The 17,932-nt window shown below is 40.5% G+C and overlaps 1 protein-coding gene across 2 annotated transcripts in view; it reads left to right on the plus strand.

Moving 5' to 3' along the window:
- The window catches only part of SCGN (secretagogin, EF-hand calcium binding protein), a 39,936-nt gene that overhangs the window by 10,910 nt on the left and 11,094 nt on the right, over positions 1-17,932 (plus strand). Inside the window, exons 4-7 of one of the 2 annotated variants that reach the window (XM_045552726.1) lie at positions 2,040-2,129; positions 6,758-6,814; positions 7,228-7,305; positions 16,213-16,268. In XM_045552726.1, the coding sequence (XP_045408682.1) occupies positions 2,040-2,129; positions 6,758-6,814; positions 7,228-7,305; positions 16,213-16,268 (281 nt within the window). The remainder of the gene's footprint in view (positions 1-2,039; positions 2,130-6,757; positions 6,815-7,227; positions 7,306-16,212; positions 16,269-17,932) is intronic. The other variant, XM_045552727.1, reaches the window with a different exon arrangement.

The following is a 17,932-nucleotide window of genomic DNA, read 5'->3' on the forward strand; positions in this document are numbered from 1 at the left end:
AGAAGAGCTTGACTTTTCAGTTAAAAATTTAAAATCTCTGAGTTCTTGGGAAGAACATCTGTATGTTAATTACAATGCAGTCTTCTGTTTCCCCTATAGTTCCTGCTGCACCACTGGCCATTTCACTTATTCCAATTACAGGTAGTTGTGACACAAAAATCAGCCCACCTTGACACATTTTTAGATGCTCTAGCAAAATAAAACATGGGGAAAAGACCATAACAAAAAGCCAAAGTGAGGTTTGGGGATTATCTGTATATCTGATTTGTCCAGGATTCCTCTGTGCCATTCCAAGCAAAATTGAAGACAGTGGATTCTAAAGACCTGGCATAAGTAAATGGCATTTTAATTGTTTTTTTTTAATCCTGTGCCACCCTTATATGAAAAAACACTGCTTAGTTCTGAAGAGCAGTTTCCAGTTCTAATTGGCCTTGTGTGGGTTAGTGGGAAAAGCATAAAGTCAATATAGTGGAATATGAAACTGGGCAAGTTACTTAATTTCTCTGAGCCTCAATTTTATCATCTTCACCAACATGGCAGTTATCATTTATTGACTATTTAATATGTACCAGGTACTTAGCTAAATGGTTTATAAACATTGGCTCATTATACTTTCAGCCTTTACATAAGCACTAGAATATCAATATTATTATCCTCATTTTCCAAATGAGGAAATGGAGATATGGAAATATCAATTAAATTGCCCAAGCTCACATAATTAGTAAGTAATGGAGAAGGAATTTGGATCCACTTTAAAGCCTATCACTTACACATTGCATTGTGCTGTCTTTTGTTGGTAAAAGGGGAATGTTTATACTCATCCCGAAGAATTAGTGTGAGAAGTTAATGAAACGATAAATGAAAAATACCTTGTTAGTACCTGCCACGTAGTAGGTACTCAATATATGACAGTTATTATTAGCATGATGTGATGTGTCCTTGAGCTGACAGTTGGAGACTGTGAATGTGAACTGTGAACTAATCATGCCTAACACCCACCAAGAGCATTTGCTGTGGACTCATCCTGTGGCATTTTATAAGATGCTGAGATAACGACTCAGTTACAGAAGAAATGACCATTGTTTATGGGAACTACTCAGAAAGAAGACAATATACAAGGCAATGCCCTAGGTTTGGCAATGAACTCAGCCAAACCTGCATATGTGCTGAAATAAGTATTATAAAAATCATGTAGGGGAAGAAGCTGTTACCTTTGTTCATGGGAGTGAGTGAAGTAAATCAGTCAAACTGGTGCTCATATAGAAAGCTGATTGGTTGAATCTGTCACACTTGAATCAACTATTGTATTAACAGTATCATATAGGCATTAATGTGAAAGAATATAAATCATAGCTAACACTCAAGAATCAAGCCAGACAGCAGTCACTGCTGCTTTTGCATATGACACTGAAGTACTGTGTCTATATAGCATCTCACCAGCAAAAGTAATTAAAAGTGTAGGCTTGGGATTGCCAAGTTGAGGTCCTGACTTTACCAGATGCTAATTGCACAACTTTGGCAAATTCCTTATCTCTGCGTAGCCCAGTTTCCTTAACTAGAAAATAGTTGTAATGTTATGTAGTGTATCCTATAGGTTGTTGTTAGGATTAAATGAGTTAACATATGTAAGCATTATTTGCTACTTTTATTTTCTATCATTAAATAATTAAATTCATTTAATGTTGAAAGTTCTAAGAATATATTAAGTACTTAGAACATATTAAGCCTAGAACATATTAAGTACTTAACAAATTTATTATTCCTATTAATATTATTATCATCATTATTTTGGGTTGTAAGCTCATGGAAGGCAGATACTCACAATGTTTTATACCTAGTAGGAATGTGATAGTTTTTGAAAGAATCGGTGAATCGAAGAATGGCATTTAAGAGCACAGAACTGCAAGCTAGGCTCTCCAGACTGAGAGATCTGAGCCCTTCTACCCTATAATATGTACCACTGTACCTTTTGCCCAGGGAACACTCCTTAAATGGACCCTGGCTAGCACCCCTGACTGCTAGTCTTCCTGTTCCTTTAGCTTGCCGGTATGTTCTTGTCTGAGGATGAAAACTTTCTTCTGCTCTTTCGCCGGGAAACTCCCTTGGACAGCAGTGTGGAGTTTATGCAGGTGAGTGTTTGCTTGTGTCTCTATGGAGAAAGAGGGTTGAGAGGAGGCCAGGATCTTAGCCACCTGCTCTTGCTGTCACCACTCCAGCCCAGTTCCCCAGGGAGAGCCGAGCACAGGTGACAAGACCAAGCAAAGAAATCCTTAGTGATGAGCCAGGACTTCGGCTCCAAGCCCCAGTATGCTTAGTGCTGGCCTGGGCTGCTCCCTGGCTGGCAGAGGAAGCCTTAGCCAGGCAGGTATGCTGAAAATTGGAATGCAGGGGGTTGGGGGTAAAGGTGGGGGACTGTGGAAACTGGAGAGCTCATGCCCCATCTGAAGCTGATAGCCCTGTGGAACTTCACTGAACTGTTGTCTTTGGAGACTTCTTTCTAGAAATCTAGACTCCATGTCAAACTATCTACTTTTTTAAAAAAATTATTTTTATTTCAAAATATTAGGAGGTACAAGTATTCTTGTTACATGGATAAATTATATAATGTTGAAGTCAGAGCTTTTAGTGTGCTTGTCACCAGAATAGTGTACATTGGACCCAATAGATAAGTTTTTATCCTTCATCCATCTCCCACCCTCCCCCGTTCTTAGTTTCCAATGTGCTTTACACCACCTTATGACCATGTGTACCCCTCGTTTAGCTCTCACTCATTAGTGAAAACATATGGTGTTTAGTTTTCCATTCCTGAGATACTTTACTTAGGATAATGTTCTCCAGTTCCATCCAAGTTGCTGCAAATAACATTATTTCATTCCTTTTTATGGCTGAGTATTACTTCAAGGTGTGTGTGTGTGCGTGTGTGTGTGTGTGTGTGTGTGTGTATACATATAACACAATTTCTTTATTTACTCATCAATTGATGGGCACTTAGGTTGACTCCATATCTTTGCAACTATGAATTATGCTGCAATAAACATTTGGTACAGGTATCTTTTTGATATAATGACACTTTTTCCTTTGGGTAGATACCCAGTAGTGGGATTGTTGGATTGAATAGTAGTTCTATTTTTAGTTTTTTGAGGACTCTTCATACTGTTTTCCACAGAGGTTGTACTAATTTACAGTCCCCCCAAAAGTGTATAAGTGTTCCTTTTTCACCACATCTACCTATTTTTAAGTGTTGGCAACTAATTCTAGTTTTGAAAGGATGGTACAGTAAAAATATAACTTATTAGCCTGTTGATCCAGCCAATGGGCCTTCTATCTGCAATCACTGGGCTTGAGTAAAAGCTCTTTAGGCAGAATCAATGGGCCTCTGGGCTCTTTCCCTCTGAGATACGCCTCTCACAGCCTCCAGGTGTTACCACTCTGTTGGTGAAAAATGACCAGGGAAGGGCAGATCAGTGCTTCTCCAAGGCTAGAGCAGCTGATTTAAGACAGCCACTGCATCCAGGACCCCACTCCTGAAATAGTTACCATGTCCTCACTTAGGCAATAATAACTTAACATCCTTTGTGCTATTTTGTGTACTTTCATGTAAAATTGGGCATGCACATGCAAGGCAATTCACAGAAGAAATTTGAATGGACAATAAATATGTGCCAGCAACTCAAGAAATGCAAATTAAAAGAATACATTTTTTTATCAATCAAAGTAATAAAGATTTTAGGAGAATGAACAAAAATGTGCAGTGCAAACAAGGAGGCCTGGAGATTGTGGCTGATGTCCTGTTGGTGGGCATGCACTGTGGAATAATTTTATAGAAAATAATGTGGCAAAAATTCAATAAGGATCCTTTAAAATTTTGTTACCCAGAGTTTTTTTTTTTTTTTTAAATCTTTACCCTTTGACTTAATATTCCACTTCTCCAGGAATCTACCTTATGGATATAATCAGTTATTTCAATGACATTTTAAAAATGATTTTAATTATGTTTAAAAATGCTCACAGAATATCTTAAATGAAAATCATAAATATACCACAAAAGTGTACAATGTGACTTCCAATGCAGTTTTGTAGTGTATGTTATAGAAACATGAGGGAAAGGAAGCACAGAGAACCAATTAGTAATTATCTCTGGGGTAGGAATTTCTGGAGATTATAAATTTCTTGTTTTTGTATCTCATTAATTTTTTACAATGCACAAGATTTACTTTTATAATATTATCAGAAAAAAGTATTAAAATGTTAGGCCTTGTGTAATCTTGAATAATCTTGAGAAATTGTAAAAGCAAATGGCACTAAGGAGACTTCCTATCTTTTTTAAAAATATATTCCATTTTCCCCTCCTTTCTGGTTTGTCCTTTTATTCAGTAAAGAAGAACTTTCCCTTATTCTACCCATTTTTTAAAAAAATATCATTGTGGATTCTTGAATTTTCTTTTTAAAATTAAATTTGTTATAACCTATTATATTCTATATATTTTGAGAAATTCTAAGTTAATGTCTTTACTTTTCCTCTGAACCACAGGATGTTAGCACACTATAACTCCTAACACACACCTTCCAGCTCATCTGCCATTATTGTCTAGGATATTAGTTCTATCTTTTTTTTCTTTAGTCCCACAAATTTTATGTAGTCATTGATTTGTTTCAATTTGCCCACATGTCACTGCATGTTACATTGCCACCATTGTCTTTGTTTGTCTTCCTTTTTGTATCTTAGATTTCCTTCTTTGTGTTGCTCATTCTTCCCAGAGGAGCAGTCTCCAACCTTTTTTGCACCAGGGACCAGTTTCATGGAAGACAATTTTTCTATGGACCAGGGCAGGGGGATGGTTTTGGCATGATTCAAGTGCATTACATTTATTGTGCACTTTATTTCTATTATTAATACATTGTAATATATAATGAAATCATTGTATAACTCACCATAATGCAGACTCAGTGGGAGCCTTGAGCTTGTTTTCCTGCAACCAGATGGTCCCATCTGGGGGTGATGGGAGACAGTGACACCTGAAGTGTGTTGTTTATGTCCACTCTAATCCATAATCTCATAATTTCCTTTTGGTTCGTTCTCCTATGAGAATGTAATGCAGCCGCTGATCTGTCAGGAGGTGGAGCTCAGGTGGTGATGCAAGAGATGGGGAGCCACTGTAAATATAGATGAATCTTCCCTCCCTTGCTGGCCAATCACCTCCTGCCATGCAGCGCATTTCCTAACAGGCCATGGACTGGTACTATTACGAGGCCCAGGGGTTTGGGACCACACTTCTAGAGTATAACTTTTACCAAGAGTCTGTTGCTAGTAAACTCCACTTTTATTTGTCTGAAAGTCTCTTTACTTTGCTGTCATTCTTTAAAGTTAGGCTTGCTGAATATTCATATAAAAATCTCTGGCCCTTCAATGGCTCAGCTGTAGTAAAACTATAAAATAATTTAGATGGAAATTGGAGAATAGCATTAAAAAGGTGTGTAAAATTTTTTATTATTTGAAATTCTTATAATTTTGGTATATTCACACAATAAAAGTTAGAATATAAATCTCACTTATCTTGTTGATTTTGTAAATTTGGCTAAATTCAGATGAGAATGACCAAGACTGAAAGGAATGATGTTTCTGAATTCTTCTTACTAAATATCACTAAATGTCAACACCTCCCACTATCCCTGCATGATCCGTGTTGAGAATCCTGATTGTGGTTTAGAACTAAGGTCCCTGTAGTTGGTAACATAAGCAACCTATTTAGGATCTATGGAAAAATCTGTCAACTAAAAAAAAAATAATACTTAGTGCACTTTTCATTTTGTACAGGAGTTAGGGAGCTTGCCAATTGAAGTAAGGCTTGTCCATGGAATAATGAGAGGTGGTCAGAGTAACAGCATTTATTAAAGAATGCAGTCCAGTGCTTTCCTTGTAGATTTTCAGCTGTTCTGTCTTCCAGTTCAGTAATTGTATCTTTGGCTGGATAAATGCTGGCCTCAGATCATTGAGAGGGATGGCATGCCACTGGGAATTATCAGAGGTATTTTATCCTCTTCATCACCAGAGCCAAAGTCACACAGGCAAGATTCCTTAGTGGACTTTTCTGCAGTGTAATTTTTTTAAAGTTCATCCTTTCACTAAGGTGTTGCTATTTGGAGTTTTAGTTTTAAACAGGTATCTCAATCTGATTTCCCACATTGCCTGGGTCCCAGAATTTGTCTCCTGTCTACCATGTGTGCAGTTTTCTGACAAAGCTGCAGGCTATGTTGCCAGAGAACAGCAGCTACACCTGGGACAGGCTTTGGTTTCCTACATTACCTCTCAGGTTTGTGCTTTCCTATCATGTTAGGTCTCTTAGAAGTCCTCTCACTTTCTTGCCAGTTCAGCTATTAATATATATTTAAAGAGGTGATTTTGTAGTATCCTGCATTTTAAGGTATTTATAGTACAGAGAAATTTTCTTAGTTTGCCAAATTGCCCCAAAATTGAAGTCCATCCCTTATTATCTTTCCATTTTGAGCATTCCCAAAGAACTCGTTTAATGAAAGCATTGTGGTCCTTTTAAGTGGCTCCAAGTGACTGCAGCAATCCATTTCCTGTAAATTCTGCCCAAACAATTGCTGTCACCAAGAAAGCCTAAAATTTCCTATGAAAAGTCTTATTTGTATCCCATTAAATATTGTTCTCAGATGCTGAACCATAGTAGACACTAGCATAAATCAATTCCAAATTATTTGAGGATAAACAGATTAATGACTTTTGCTATTTCAGATTTGGCGCAAATATGATGCTGACAGTAGTGGCTTTATATCAGCTGCTGAACTTTGTGTAAGTGTCACTGGGAATTGTCAATGGATAAAGGGTGGATTTATTCATCATTGGGAATTTGACATACCCATATCATGGGTTTGATTTCCATGGGCCCAAGAAACATGGATTTGAATTTGTTACTTTAAAAAGATGTATGTATGTTTAAAAGGTTTAGAAAGTCCAGGTTACACTGCCCTCTCCAGGAAAGAGGCATAATTGAGCATTTATGATACTTTTCTTCATGCCTGGAGCTATTTCCTGGGTTCCATGAGCTCCCAGGACAGCCCTTCATTCTTGGATTTATTGCTTGCTAAAAGCATTTTATTTTCTCCTTGAGACAAACAACCACAATTTTTAAAATAAGGTCTCTTGAGACATTTGCAGTTTATTTTCTCACTATTTAAAACATGACTCTTCTCTTGGTTCCACAGAACTTCCTCCGAGACCTTTTCCTCCACCACAAAAAGGCCATTTCAGAGGCCAAACTGGAAGAATACACTGGCACCATGGTAAGTAATGAATAGTGCAATCTCCACGAGGGCAGCTTCTCTGCTGCCTCCCCAGGGCCCAAAAATAGTGTCTGGCACAGAGTAAGTCCTTGAGAAATCTTTGCAGACTAAATGAATGCATGAAAAAAACCTCAACTCTGAAAAACACTGGCTAAAATTGAGCTGTTTTAGCCTCTCTTGGGACTAGATTGCATGTATTTAAGAGAGAAAGCTGTTCACCTGTCCATGGGGAGACCTGGCAATTCCAGTCAACATTAGGTTTCCAGGCACAGGCCAAGAACCTCAATGTTAATCAAAGTCACATGGAAACAAGTAAACATGGACCTAGGTAATCGTGACCAAACAGATGGAAGTTTCCTTTTGCCACGGTGGATGATTCCACTCATTTAGTGTGTTGACTTAGTGCAAGGGGAGTCAGTTAGATGGAGGGTGTGTGTCCCACCTCTGCTACTTACTAACTATAACCTAGCAAAACTGTCGAGCTTCTTGAATTTATTTCTTCTATAAAATGGAGATTAATGGCACCTAATTACTGTGAGGGCAAAGTGAGTTGATGCATATGAAAGCACTTTGCATACTGTCTAGAACATAATGAGGGCTCAACACACGTTAGCTCTTATTGCAGTAGTTGTTATGGTCCTTGTCATTATTTCACCTTCCCCTCATGGCATCCTTGTCCCAAATGACCTTGAGACTATCTTAAGGTCAAGCTCCCTGGCAAATGGGGAAGTAGGAGAAATTGTCTTTGGTGAACTCATACACTGTTTCAATATCTACCTTGATGCATTTCTCTCAGTACTAGTCAACACTTTGTATTGCATGGGATCTGACTCTTCTACTTTTGCATCGCTCTACCCGCCAGGTGTGTGTTTCATGCCCATCAAACTCTTACTTAGTAAACAAAGAATTTGCTAATAAATGCTTAATTACTTGTAGGAGTGTTACTGTTATTACATAAAGAGTTCTTGAGCAGAACCACCACACTGCACTTTGTGGTCACTAGTTGGGGGTGTATCACTGAGAAGAGTCTGAGTTCCCGTTAATATGTGTACCACTAGGTCGATCTATTTAGGCCTTTAATTGGCATTTCCAAATACTGTATTATTTCTAACAACTTCTCTACAGTGTTGCCATTGTTCATGCTATTTTATATATCTGATGACTAAGGCTTAGAAAGGGTTAGTGACTGAGTCATCACCAAGTTGAATTCTTAAACTCATTTTAAAGATCAGATAACTAAGAAAAGTTGTTGTCCAGCCAAAGACACCAGTTAAACTGGCGGCTGAGCTCTCCTTGTTTTCAGCCCAAAACCCTTGTTAGCTCTCACTCTGGACTCCGACCACTGTGAATGCTGGCTCCAGCCAGGTGAATCTGTGCTGGGAAGAAAGAAAAGTGCTGGCGACGTGAGCACTACTTGTAAATGGCCTGGGCAGGAGAAAAGCCAATGCCACAGAGAAAATCAAATCCCAGGACAGGATGTCAATTAAGGAAATAATTTGGCTTCTTACTCTGTCGACTGTTTTAATAGCATGCAAAATGACGTTTGAAATCCTGAGTAAATATGTGCTCAGCACTGAAGGGTTTAGTGGGAAATCTCCCAGCAGTGGGCAGCAGTTTCCCACTAGAAAATCTCTAGCTTCCTTTTGACCTAAGCTCCAGTGAAACCCTCTAATAGACTAAATAATATGAAAAAAGAAATAAGACTGAAACTGCCTGGGGGGCAAAACAAGGAGGTGGTTTTTCTAGTTCAGCATATTTTTAACATTGATTTAACAGAATGCTGGCACTGGGTATTGTTATCTGGATGTTATTGACTTATAAAACATGAACTACTTAATGAATATATTTGCATTTAGAATCTCCAGCATCTTGCCCTAAAAAAAAAGTCTTCCCTAAGCTTCCTCCACAGTGAACCCTACTCTGTGTCCTTTTAGTGCCTTGTGCATACCACCCTCTTAACATCATAGTCATTTATTTAATTCGTTCCACAAATATTCATTAAATACCTGCTGTGCCCCAGGCATTATGCTAGTCACTGGGGATCCAACAGTGAGCAAAATAGACAAAGGAGGGACTGACAATAAACAATGAATGCAATAAAGAATAAATCATATTGCACGACAGAGGGTGCTCAGTGTTATGGAAAAAATGCAACAACTGAGCTGGGCCGGCTGGGGTGGGGGCCTGGGGAGAAGGGGTGATTTTCAGTAGGGTGGCGGGGTGGCCCCTTTGAGAAGGTGAGATGTGAGGAAGGGCTGAGGGTACAGCAAGTGCGGGGCCCCTAGGGCAGGGGTGTGCCTGGGATCTTTGAGAACAGGGAGGAGGAGCAGAGGAGGCCAAGATGAAACCAAACAGGGCCCAGGTCATCTTGGGATTTTTAGGCCATTGTGAAGACTTGGGCTTTAGTCTGAGTGCGATGGGAAGCTACTTGAGGGTTTGAGGCAGAGGATGTTGTGCGCTGGCCACTGTGTTGACAAGAGCTCGAAATGGGCAAGGACAGAGTCAGGAAGATCTAGCAAGAGGCTGTTGCTGCCCTCTGGGTGAGAGGTTGGTGGCTTAGAGTTGGTGGGGTAGCAGAAGAGGTGAGAACCAAATACTTTTTGAAGATGGAATTGACAGCCTTTCCTGATGAATCAGGTGGGAGTCAAGGATGACACCGACATCATCTGTTTATTGGTCTTGTACCCCACTAGCCTGTGCCTGACTCCTCAAGGGCCAGGACAGCGCCGTATCTCTGTGTCCCAGCCCTCACATGGGCCCGGCACATGTGGGCTACTTAATGCAAATTAAAGTGAACTTTCAGTTGTTACCTAGTAGCCAGCTATGATGAAACCATAAAAACTAAGTAACATTTGTCTTTATGACCTTCTGCCTCCCTTGTCTGTGTTCCTTGTGACCCTGCACTCCTATGAAGGCTCTTGCTCTCTCTCAGGGTGCCTGGAATTTGCATATTGCACATGTTAGCATTTTGCACAGACCCAACCTTCCCCAGGCAGAGCCTCAGTTCTGAAATTCTCCTTTTCTTTCTTTCCTTTTTTTTCTTCCCATTAAAGCAGACCCTTCAGGGCAGAGCCGGGAAAGGTACCTGGCAGTGCTGCGCGCTCTCCTTCCTGGCTCTCACTGGGCCTTCAGTGCAGACAGTCTCAGCCAGAAGGATCTGGCCAGGCAGCGGGCATGAGCCGCGCTGAGCCCAGAGGGCAGAGACAGATGAGACTAAAGGCTCAAGCTGAGGGCAAGTGGTGGGAGGGGCAGGAAAACCAGGAACCAGACCTGGAGTGAGGGCTAGAGCCAGAGGCAGCAGGGAAGACAGAGCAGAGCAAATTCAGAAAGCATCACCAGAGCAGGACGAGTGAGGGGAAGTCCCTGTGGATTCAGAATTCAGATCACCACGGTCATTTTGTAAAGTGGAGTCTGGGGTGCTCGCTCCCTCTGGGCTGAGGGCGGTATCTCAACGTGACTCAGAGCAACCCTTCCCACCAAAGCGCTCACTCTCTTAATGCTTTTCTCTCCACCTAGAATCTGATTTGATAAATTAATGCCCACAAAAATGTGAATTCAGTCATTTGACAAAGATTTAGGGAGAACCTACCGAGGAAGATATGGTCCCTGCTCTTATGGAGCCTTCTAATTGGAAAATCTGTAAAGGAGAGAAAAGAAGCATAAATTCACGCTGGTCCCTCCTTTCATCCCTCAGGCATATCACTGCAACAGGGCATCAGTCAATAGTAGGAGTTGAGATCAATTTTCCCTCAATCCTTAAATCTTACCTTGAGATCCAATTGAAATGTTTTTGAAAAGTTGTGTTGATTTTTCAAAAATAAGATGCAATAAGGACCCTGTGCATTACCAGGACACATCTATTCTTTAGCCTCAGTAAAGGCAGGACAAGGAAAGGTAGGTGGACATGGTTAAAGTTAAACTGTTACAAAATATCTTCCCTACTGAGGACACATGGCATAATATTGTATTTTCATTCAAGGATAGCCAGCGCTTATTCTAGAATTAAGCATTTTAATCATGATAACTGTGTTCACTTTTATGTTAGCCTTGTTTGAAGCACTTTTTAAACATCTCATGTGATTCTCACAAGAACCTTATTAAGTAGGCATTTTCTAAGTCCCGCTGTACAAATGAAAAAAAATGAAGAATTACAGATTTTTACTGGTCTAGTGTGACAAGAGGTGGAGTGGAAATTCAGACCTAAATTTGTCTAAAGCCTGTGTTTCAATCATAACACTCACGTCTAAATGTCTGAGTGTTAAATTATTAAAAAGAAAACTTTCAAAGGAGGGAGAGTAAAGCTCTATTGAGTGGTCAGGAAGAGAAGACAATCCTCTGAAGAAAGTGAAGGCGAGGTAAGGACAAAGCCAAGTGTAAGCAAGTTTGGATTCTCAGAATATTTCTAAAGATATGATAACATCAGGACTCTGGCAGCCACAACGGATTTATTACCCAGAAAAACTGATTTTCCCCCTATGAAGCCTCTAACTAATCTTAAGAATTGACACCTTATTACACATCAAGTAGGAAATGAATTAATAAAAGATAGTGGGCAATAGGATGGAGTTCCACAAAACTGTTCTAGGGGAGAGAGGAACACTGATTAAACTGGGGAAGAGAAAAGAGGGAGAAGGGTGAATTGTGGCTATATAAAGCCCCAGAGGTCACGTGATTCAAACAACCCCATCCAGGGGAAGAGGAAGGAAGGAGGGAGGAGGAGCTAGTTCAGACAGTCAGTACCTGGCTGGAAGAGATGCTGCACATCACACACCCACCAGCAGCCCTTCTTGCCCAGAGCTCTTCTCTTCGCAGCCTTCAGGTTTAAGTTTAAAAACCCTCAGGCTGGCAGCGTCTTACAGTGGGATGCCCTGAACTCAAGAAAATCTGACAATGTGCAATTTTTGATGGCTTCAAGCTTACATCCGTGAACCTAGAGTCCCATGAAGTAGGTGACAGAAATCAGAGTGATCCTACCCAAATTTTAGGTATCATGTTTGAGACTGTCCATTGGCCAAGACTATCCTGTTACTCTGTGTCTGTTTCATGGCTAAAGCCTGTGGCTCTTCTGCTCATGTGTGCTGCAGTTAAGTACTCATATTTGTTTTAAATCGTGTCATGGAGATAGGCCCACGATCGACCAAACTCCAAATGGTCCCTCCTTGGCTCTTTTGCAATGAGGTGATAGCCAAGTGCAGAGAAATCTGGTGAAGAAGTTTCCACCCAAAGATCTGATTTTGATCAGAAGACTAAAGAAGTTAATGATTTTGGCCAATCTATTTCATTTTTCTTCCCTAAGTTATAGAGTTAACTTATCCTTTCTAATAAACAGGTTTTAGCACTGTTTGGACAATTGATTTTTTAAAAGACTTGACATTTCCCTGGAGACATCTGGGCGTACTAACTTTTAGAAACTCAACTCTCTCAAAAAAAGGAACTTTAAGTGATACAACAAGTGTGAAATCACATTATTGCTGCTTTAATGGATTTTTATTGAACAATGCTCACAGTCATGGCAACACTACCTTAAAGATTCAGTTCTGAGGTTTAGCATCAAATGCTTCACTTAAGAGATGTAACCAGTTAAATGAATTCAGATCGACCTGAATAAGAATTGGCACATTTGAAAACTGGCTGAAGCATGACTAATAAATGAGTCGAGGCAGAATGGCCAATCAGACGAGACAAGCTAAGGTCTGCACACCTTGTCCTGATTCCTAATTAATGTTCTGGACAAGGAAGGAAAAGCCTGTTAGTAAAATCCAACGATGATACTGAATCAAGAGGTGCTGCCAACACCAGGCAGGGGGAAGGATGAGCTGTCTGGATAGCATATTGTTAGATAATATTTAGTTTTGTTAAATTAAGCCATTATCTCTGGGAGATATTAAGCTCATGTACCAAACTAGAGCATGAAACTGAGCTGTTATAAAACAACAGATTAAAATCTGAGACCATGGCAGACAAAGAGAATTATATGAGGTTAAGCTTGTCTCCATCCTCTATCCTGGTCTTGGTTGTCACCCTTTATGCCTGGATTAAAGCAGCTGGCCTCCTGGTCTCTGCTTCCTTCCCTAGGCCTAAGGATTCACCTCTCTGATCCAGGCCAACCCGAAACATGTCTGGGCTGAGTCCTGAGATCTCTGTCTATTCTCACTCTGTTAACGATCTCAGTCAGGCTCATGGTTTTAAATACCAGCTAAAGGTCGAAGACTCCCAATTTATATCTCTGACTAAACCGCTTCTCCGAGCTTCTTGGACTCACTTGGATGTGTAGCTCCACTTGAATGCGTCTGGGCAAGGGTCACCTCCTGGTCTACTATGTCTTCAGTGAGAACGTGTTTGCTGTAGAGATTCGGGTACTGCTGCCACAGGGCAACGAACCCTTGGTTCCAGGAGCTCAGGAGGATTCTGGCCCAGCGCCCAGCAGCAGCGCGCCGAGCCAGGGGCACTGGAGGCTGCCGGGGGCATGCCCTCAGGGCTCATGACTGTCACCTGCCTGCTGTGCCCAACTTGCCACCTGGAGCAGTTGTCTTTCTGTGCCAGGCCTGTATTTCTCGCTTCATACTGAGGGCTAGGGAAAATGTACAGAAACGGACTATGTTAGCATTAATCTAGTGAATGAAGTGAAAACTGACAGCCTTAGAATTGACTCAACTATCATGAAATTTCCATTTCTTTAGGGAACTTCAGGCCATTGAGTGGGGTAGAGGCGGGGCTTGGGGGAAGGATCCACTTAGAGTCTTTTTTGCTTTCCCAGAGAAAGAGAGGCAATTAGAACTGGTAAGTACCACATTTCTAGCCTAGTGTATGGCACCAGATGTTTTATTTCAGAACTAAATGTGAAGCAGACTAATTTCATGATGAGATACCCAGACTCCACAAAAGCTAAGAGCCTGGTTTTATGGAAAGACCTCTCGTGACAGATAATGCTTCGATTAAAGTCTTGCTTCTTAGACAACCTACTTTTATCTTTCTAAAAGTCAGTTTCCTCATTTGTGACACACAGATAATATTTCTTACCTCATAAGGATGTTGTGATGACCAAAGAAATAACATATATTTCTCACAAATGGTCATTGCTATAGTTTTTTAAAATTAAGAAGTTATTATGTCCCAAATAAATATGTCAAATGTTCAAAATTCACCAAAGTTATACTTGCAAAGAAGTGTAATGTCCTAATGTCACACAGGTCTGATTTCCAGTCTGGTGCAACAGGCACGTTCCAAGCTTCCCTCATGATGAAGATTGTAACTTATAGTTACAGAGGCCCTAAAGAGGTAGAAGGGCAGATACCGGGAGTCTGTGTACTTATGTGTACTGTTCATCCCCACATGTACACACACAGGAATATGAAAATTAAACAAATTTGTTTCTGATTCTTATTTTTAAGTAAACCACATAGCCAATTTCTGATGAGTAGAAGCATAATTTATCACATTGGTGTTTAATTCTTCCCCAAGCCAATTTTCAGCAAAGGACTTTTTTCCCCCCTCTTTGAGTATGTTTGCAGGGCAATGGAGTTGTGCCCACGTCTTTTAAGGTGAGCTACTAGTGGGGAGCTTAGAGCTCAAGCTGACGTAGCTTTCTATTAATAATGGTGTGACAGAAAATAACTCATGGCTCATCCTCTAGCAAAGTGTATTGCTATTAATATCATACTTTCACTGGTTACTGTATAGTGTTTACATTTAAGGGATGTAATTGGACATGTAATATATCCAAATGTGTAAAAATATAACCTGTGTTTTAATAGTTCTGTAATACACATTTCTGTTGCCCAAGTTTGAGGAGCATGGGCTTTCAAATTCATTTTAATACTAAAAATAAACTGGGTTTGGAGAGGGAGGAAGGATGTGGGACTAATGTATGTTTTAATGCAAAAATCTGTTGGATATATTTTCAGATTATCTCACTCTGTTTCCTTGTCCAGCCTCCTTACATAGATATGTTTAGGGATATTCTGCAACATTAAAATGTTGTGAAGTCACAAATTTCATGCACATTTCAACTTAGATGTGCAAAGAAATGCATCTCATCTATCTTGCCTAAATCAGTCTGGTCTTCCTGATATGTGGTTAGTGGGGAAATTTTTAATTTTTAGTCTTGTCTTGTTTAAAGTTTAGTCTGATCTAATAATGCAAACAGTTTCTTTGCACGATGTTAAGTCTCTCTATGGAACGAAAGGTTCAGCCTCAACCTCTTGTGCCTTTATATAAAAATGAGATTTCTTCTATACTCTATAGAGAGTACTTACTCTATGATATGAGCTGTCCACACTTGGTTGTTGATATGCTGTAAAAGAATTTTAGAAAACTCTGACTCAAAGCAAGAATCCAGATTTCAAGCTTATAATTGTTAAGGAAATCCTATTTTATCTGTCAAATACTGTGGTAGTCTTTACTGATATCCACCAAATAATTAGTTTTCCTCCAAAGCAGATGGTAGGATTGCACTACTTTGTCCCTTTGAAGTTAGGTGTGGCCAGGGACTTGCTTTCGAAAATAAAATTTTAATCAGTAAATGATTTGCCATTCTCTCTTTCTGCCATGGCAACCAGGAATGTTGCCAGATAGGAGCTACTTTGTCACTCCATGTCCTGGAGTGTAGACAACATGGAGTAGAACTTCCAGCCAACCCTTGATTCTCATATGGGTGAGAAATAAACTTGTGTTGTGTCGAGCCACTGAGATTTAGGAGGTTTAGTTACTATGACTCATCCTGACACAGAAGCTGACATGTAATTCCTTCTGTAGCACGTACTAATTTTCCCCCAGGCACATGGGTTCCTCAGCCAGTTTTGGCAAATATGTAACCAGAAGGGCAAAATAGAAAAGTGCTTTAATATCTTTCAAACTGAATTTCTCTTACAAGCATTTCTTACAACCATTTCTCCTTCTGCCCTTCAGATGAAGATCTTTGATAAAAATAAAGATGGACGGTTGGATCTTAATGACTTGGCAAGGTGAGTTACATGGACATAATGTCACAGATTCAGAAACACCTTCCTAGGGGTTTGATGACGTCATATACTTCCTTTTGAAACTGGAAATCAAGTCTCATCTGAAGTCCAAAAGAATAGGCATCTTACCAAATTAACTGCAGTGGTTCTGAATCTTTTGGGGCAACAGATCCCTTTGTGAAAATAATGAAAACTCTTATCCTGAAAATTCACAATATGTAAAATTTTCATAAAATTGTATCAGTGGGTCATGGGCAGACCCCACCCTCAAAGGCCAGACATTCATGGACCCACATCATGACTTCATGACAAGAAAGTCCTGAATCCCATTTGCTGGCCCCAGGAATGTTGAGCAGTAAGTTCAGGACACTGGACAACTAAGCCAGACTCCGGCTACACTCTGTGGTCTTTGAGTGTTAGTGTGCCTGTAGGCTAGAAGTGTAGGAAAACAGAATAAGAGCAGGAGTGGCCCAGTGTCTGCAAAAATGTCTGTGAGTCTGGTGTTGTGACACGTGATTGGCGTGTCAGTATGTTTTGTCAAGGCTACTCACCTGAAACAACACACAGTTGGATCACTGGATCCAGAATATGCAGATATAACCATTATGGAGGAGTAACCAGGTACCCTGGGGTCAGGCTGGATGGCAGTTGTGAACTGAACAGTGACAGGGCAGCAGTTTCAGGCTGGAGGGCAGCAGCAGGTATAGCAAGGAGAGAGGAATTCAGATGACTAAGGGCTTGTATTCAATGATGGGGGTTAACTCAACGAAGTCACAAGCCAATGTTAGTTTTGTCTTTTAGTGGATCTTAACCTGAGTCCAGAATCACCAAATGCTGCACCAGTGGTCTCCTTTCTTGGCAGCTATCTCTGCCAAGTTTGGACAGATTTCTGTGAAAGGGGACACACCAGGACAAATCTCCCCTTGGTAATGACCGAGACGTTGACTCCCACACACTAGATGGTCCTCTCTCTATGTCTATTAAGAACTGTGAAGCAGCCTGTGTGCCCTCTTTGGCTACTTTATCCAGGACCTTTGTCCCAATTTTGGCCACACTGATGAAGGAGAGCCACTGAGAGACCAGCCAAAGAGGGACAAAACTGTTTCTCCCACAGGCCTAGGGCAGAAGGGATCTCAGCCTGTAGTCTTGCCTCTGGCCCCTGGATCCCACCTGGTTCTTTTGGTTAACTGGAGCTGGGTTTCTCTGAAGCAGAGGTCAGAGAGCTGTGTGAGAGAGCCAGTCCTAAGAAGAAAACCCAAGCATCCAAATGATTAATTCAAAAGATTACAATCTGGGTGAATATACGAACTTGCCATCCACCTAATGGCCTGACTCAATTGTGCACTTCTCAGAGACAGTGAGCGTACAGACTTGAGTGCCCTTGGAGGCTGGAGTGTGCTCCTATCGGTAAAGGCCCAGAGCAGCTGTTGCTGCCCTCTCAGTCCCAACACTCCTGTGTACTACTGAAATAAAGTCCATAGACAATATGACCTAACCACGTATATAATACTAAAATTGCTAATAGAATGCACACGCTATAACATATGAAGGAGAAATAAAAGGAAAGCAGTTGATAATAAACTATTAATAATAATAATGCAGCTGGGCACAGTGGCTCATGCCTGTAATCCTAGCACTCTGGGAGGCCAAGGTGGGAAGATTGCTCA

This window comes from Lemur catta, chromosome 5 (assembly GCF_020740605.2).
Source record: "Lemur catta isolate mLemCat1 chromosome 5, mLemCat1.pri, whole genome shotgun sequence".
Taxonomy (NCBI): Eukaryota; Metazoa; Chordata; class Mammalia; order Primates; family Lemuridae; genus Lemur; species Lemur catta.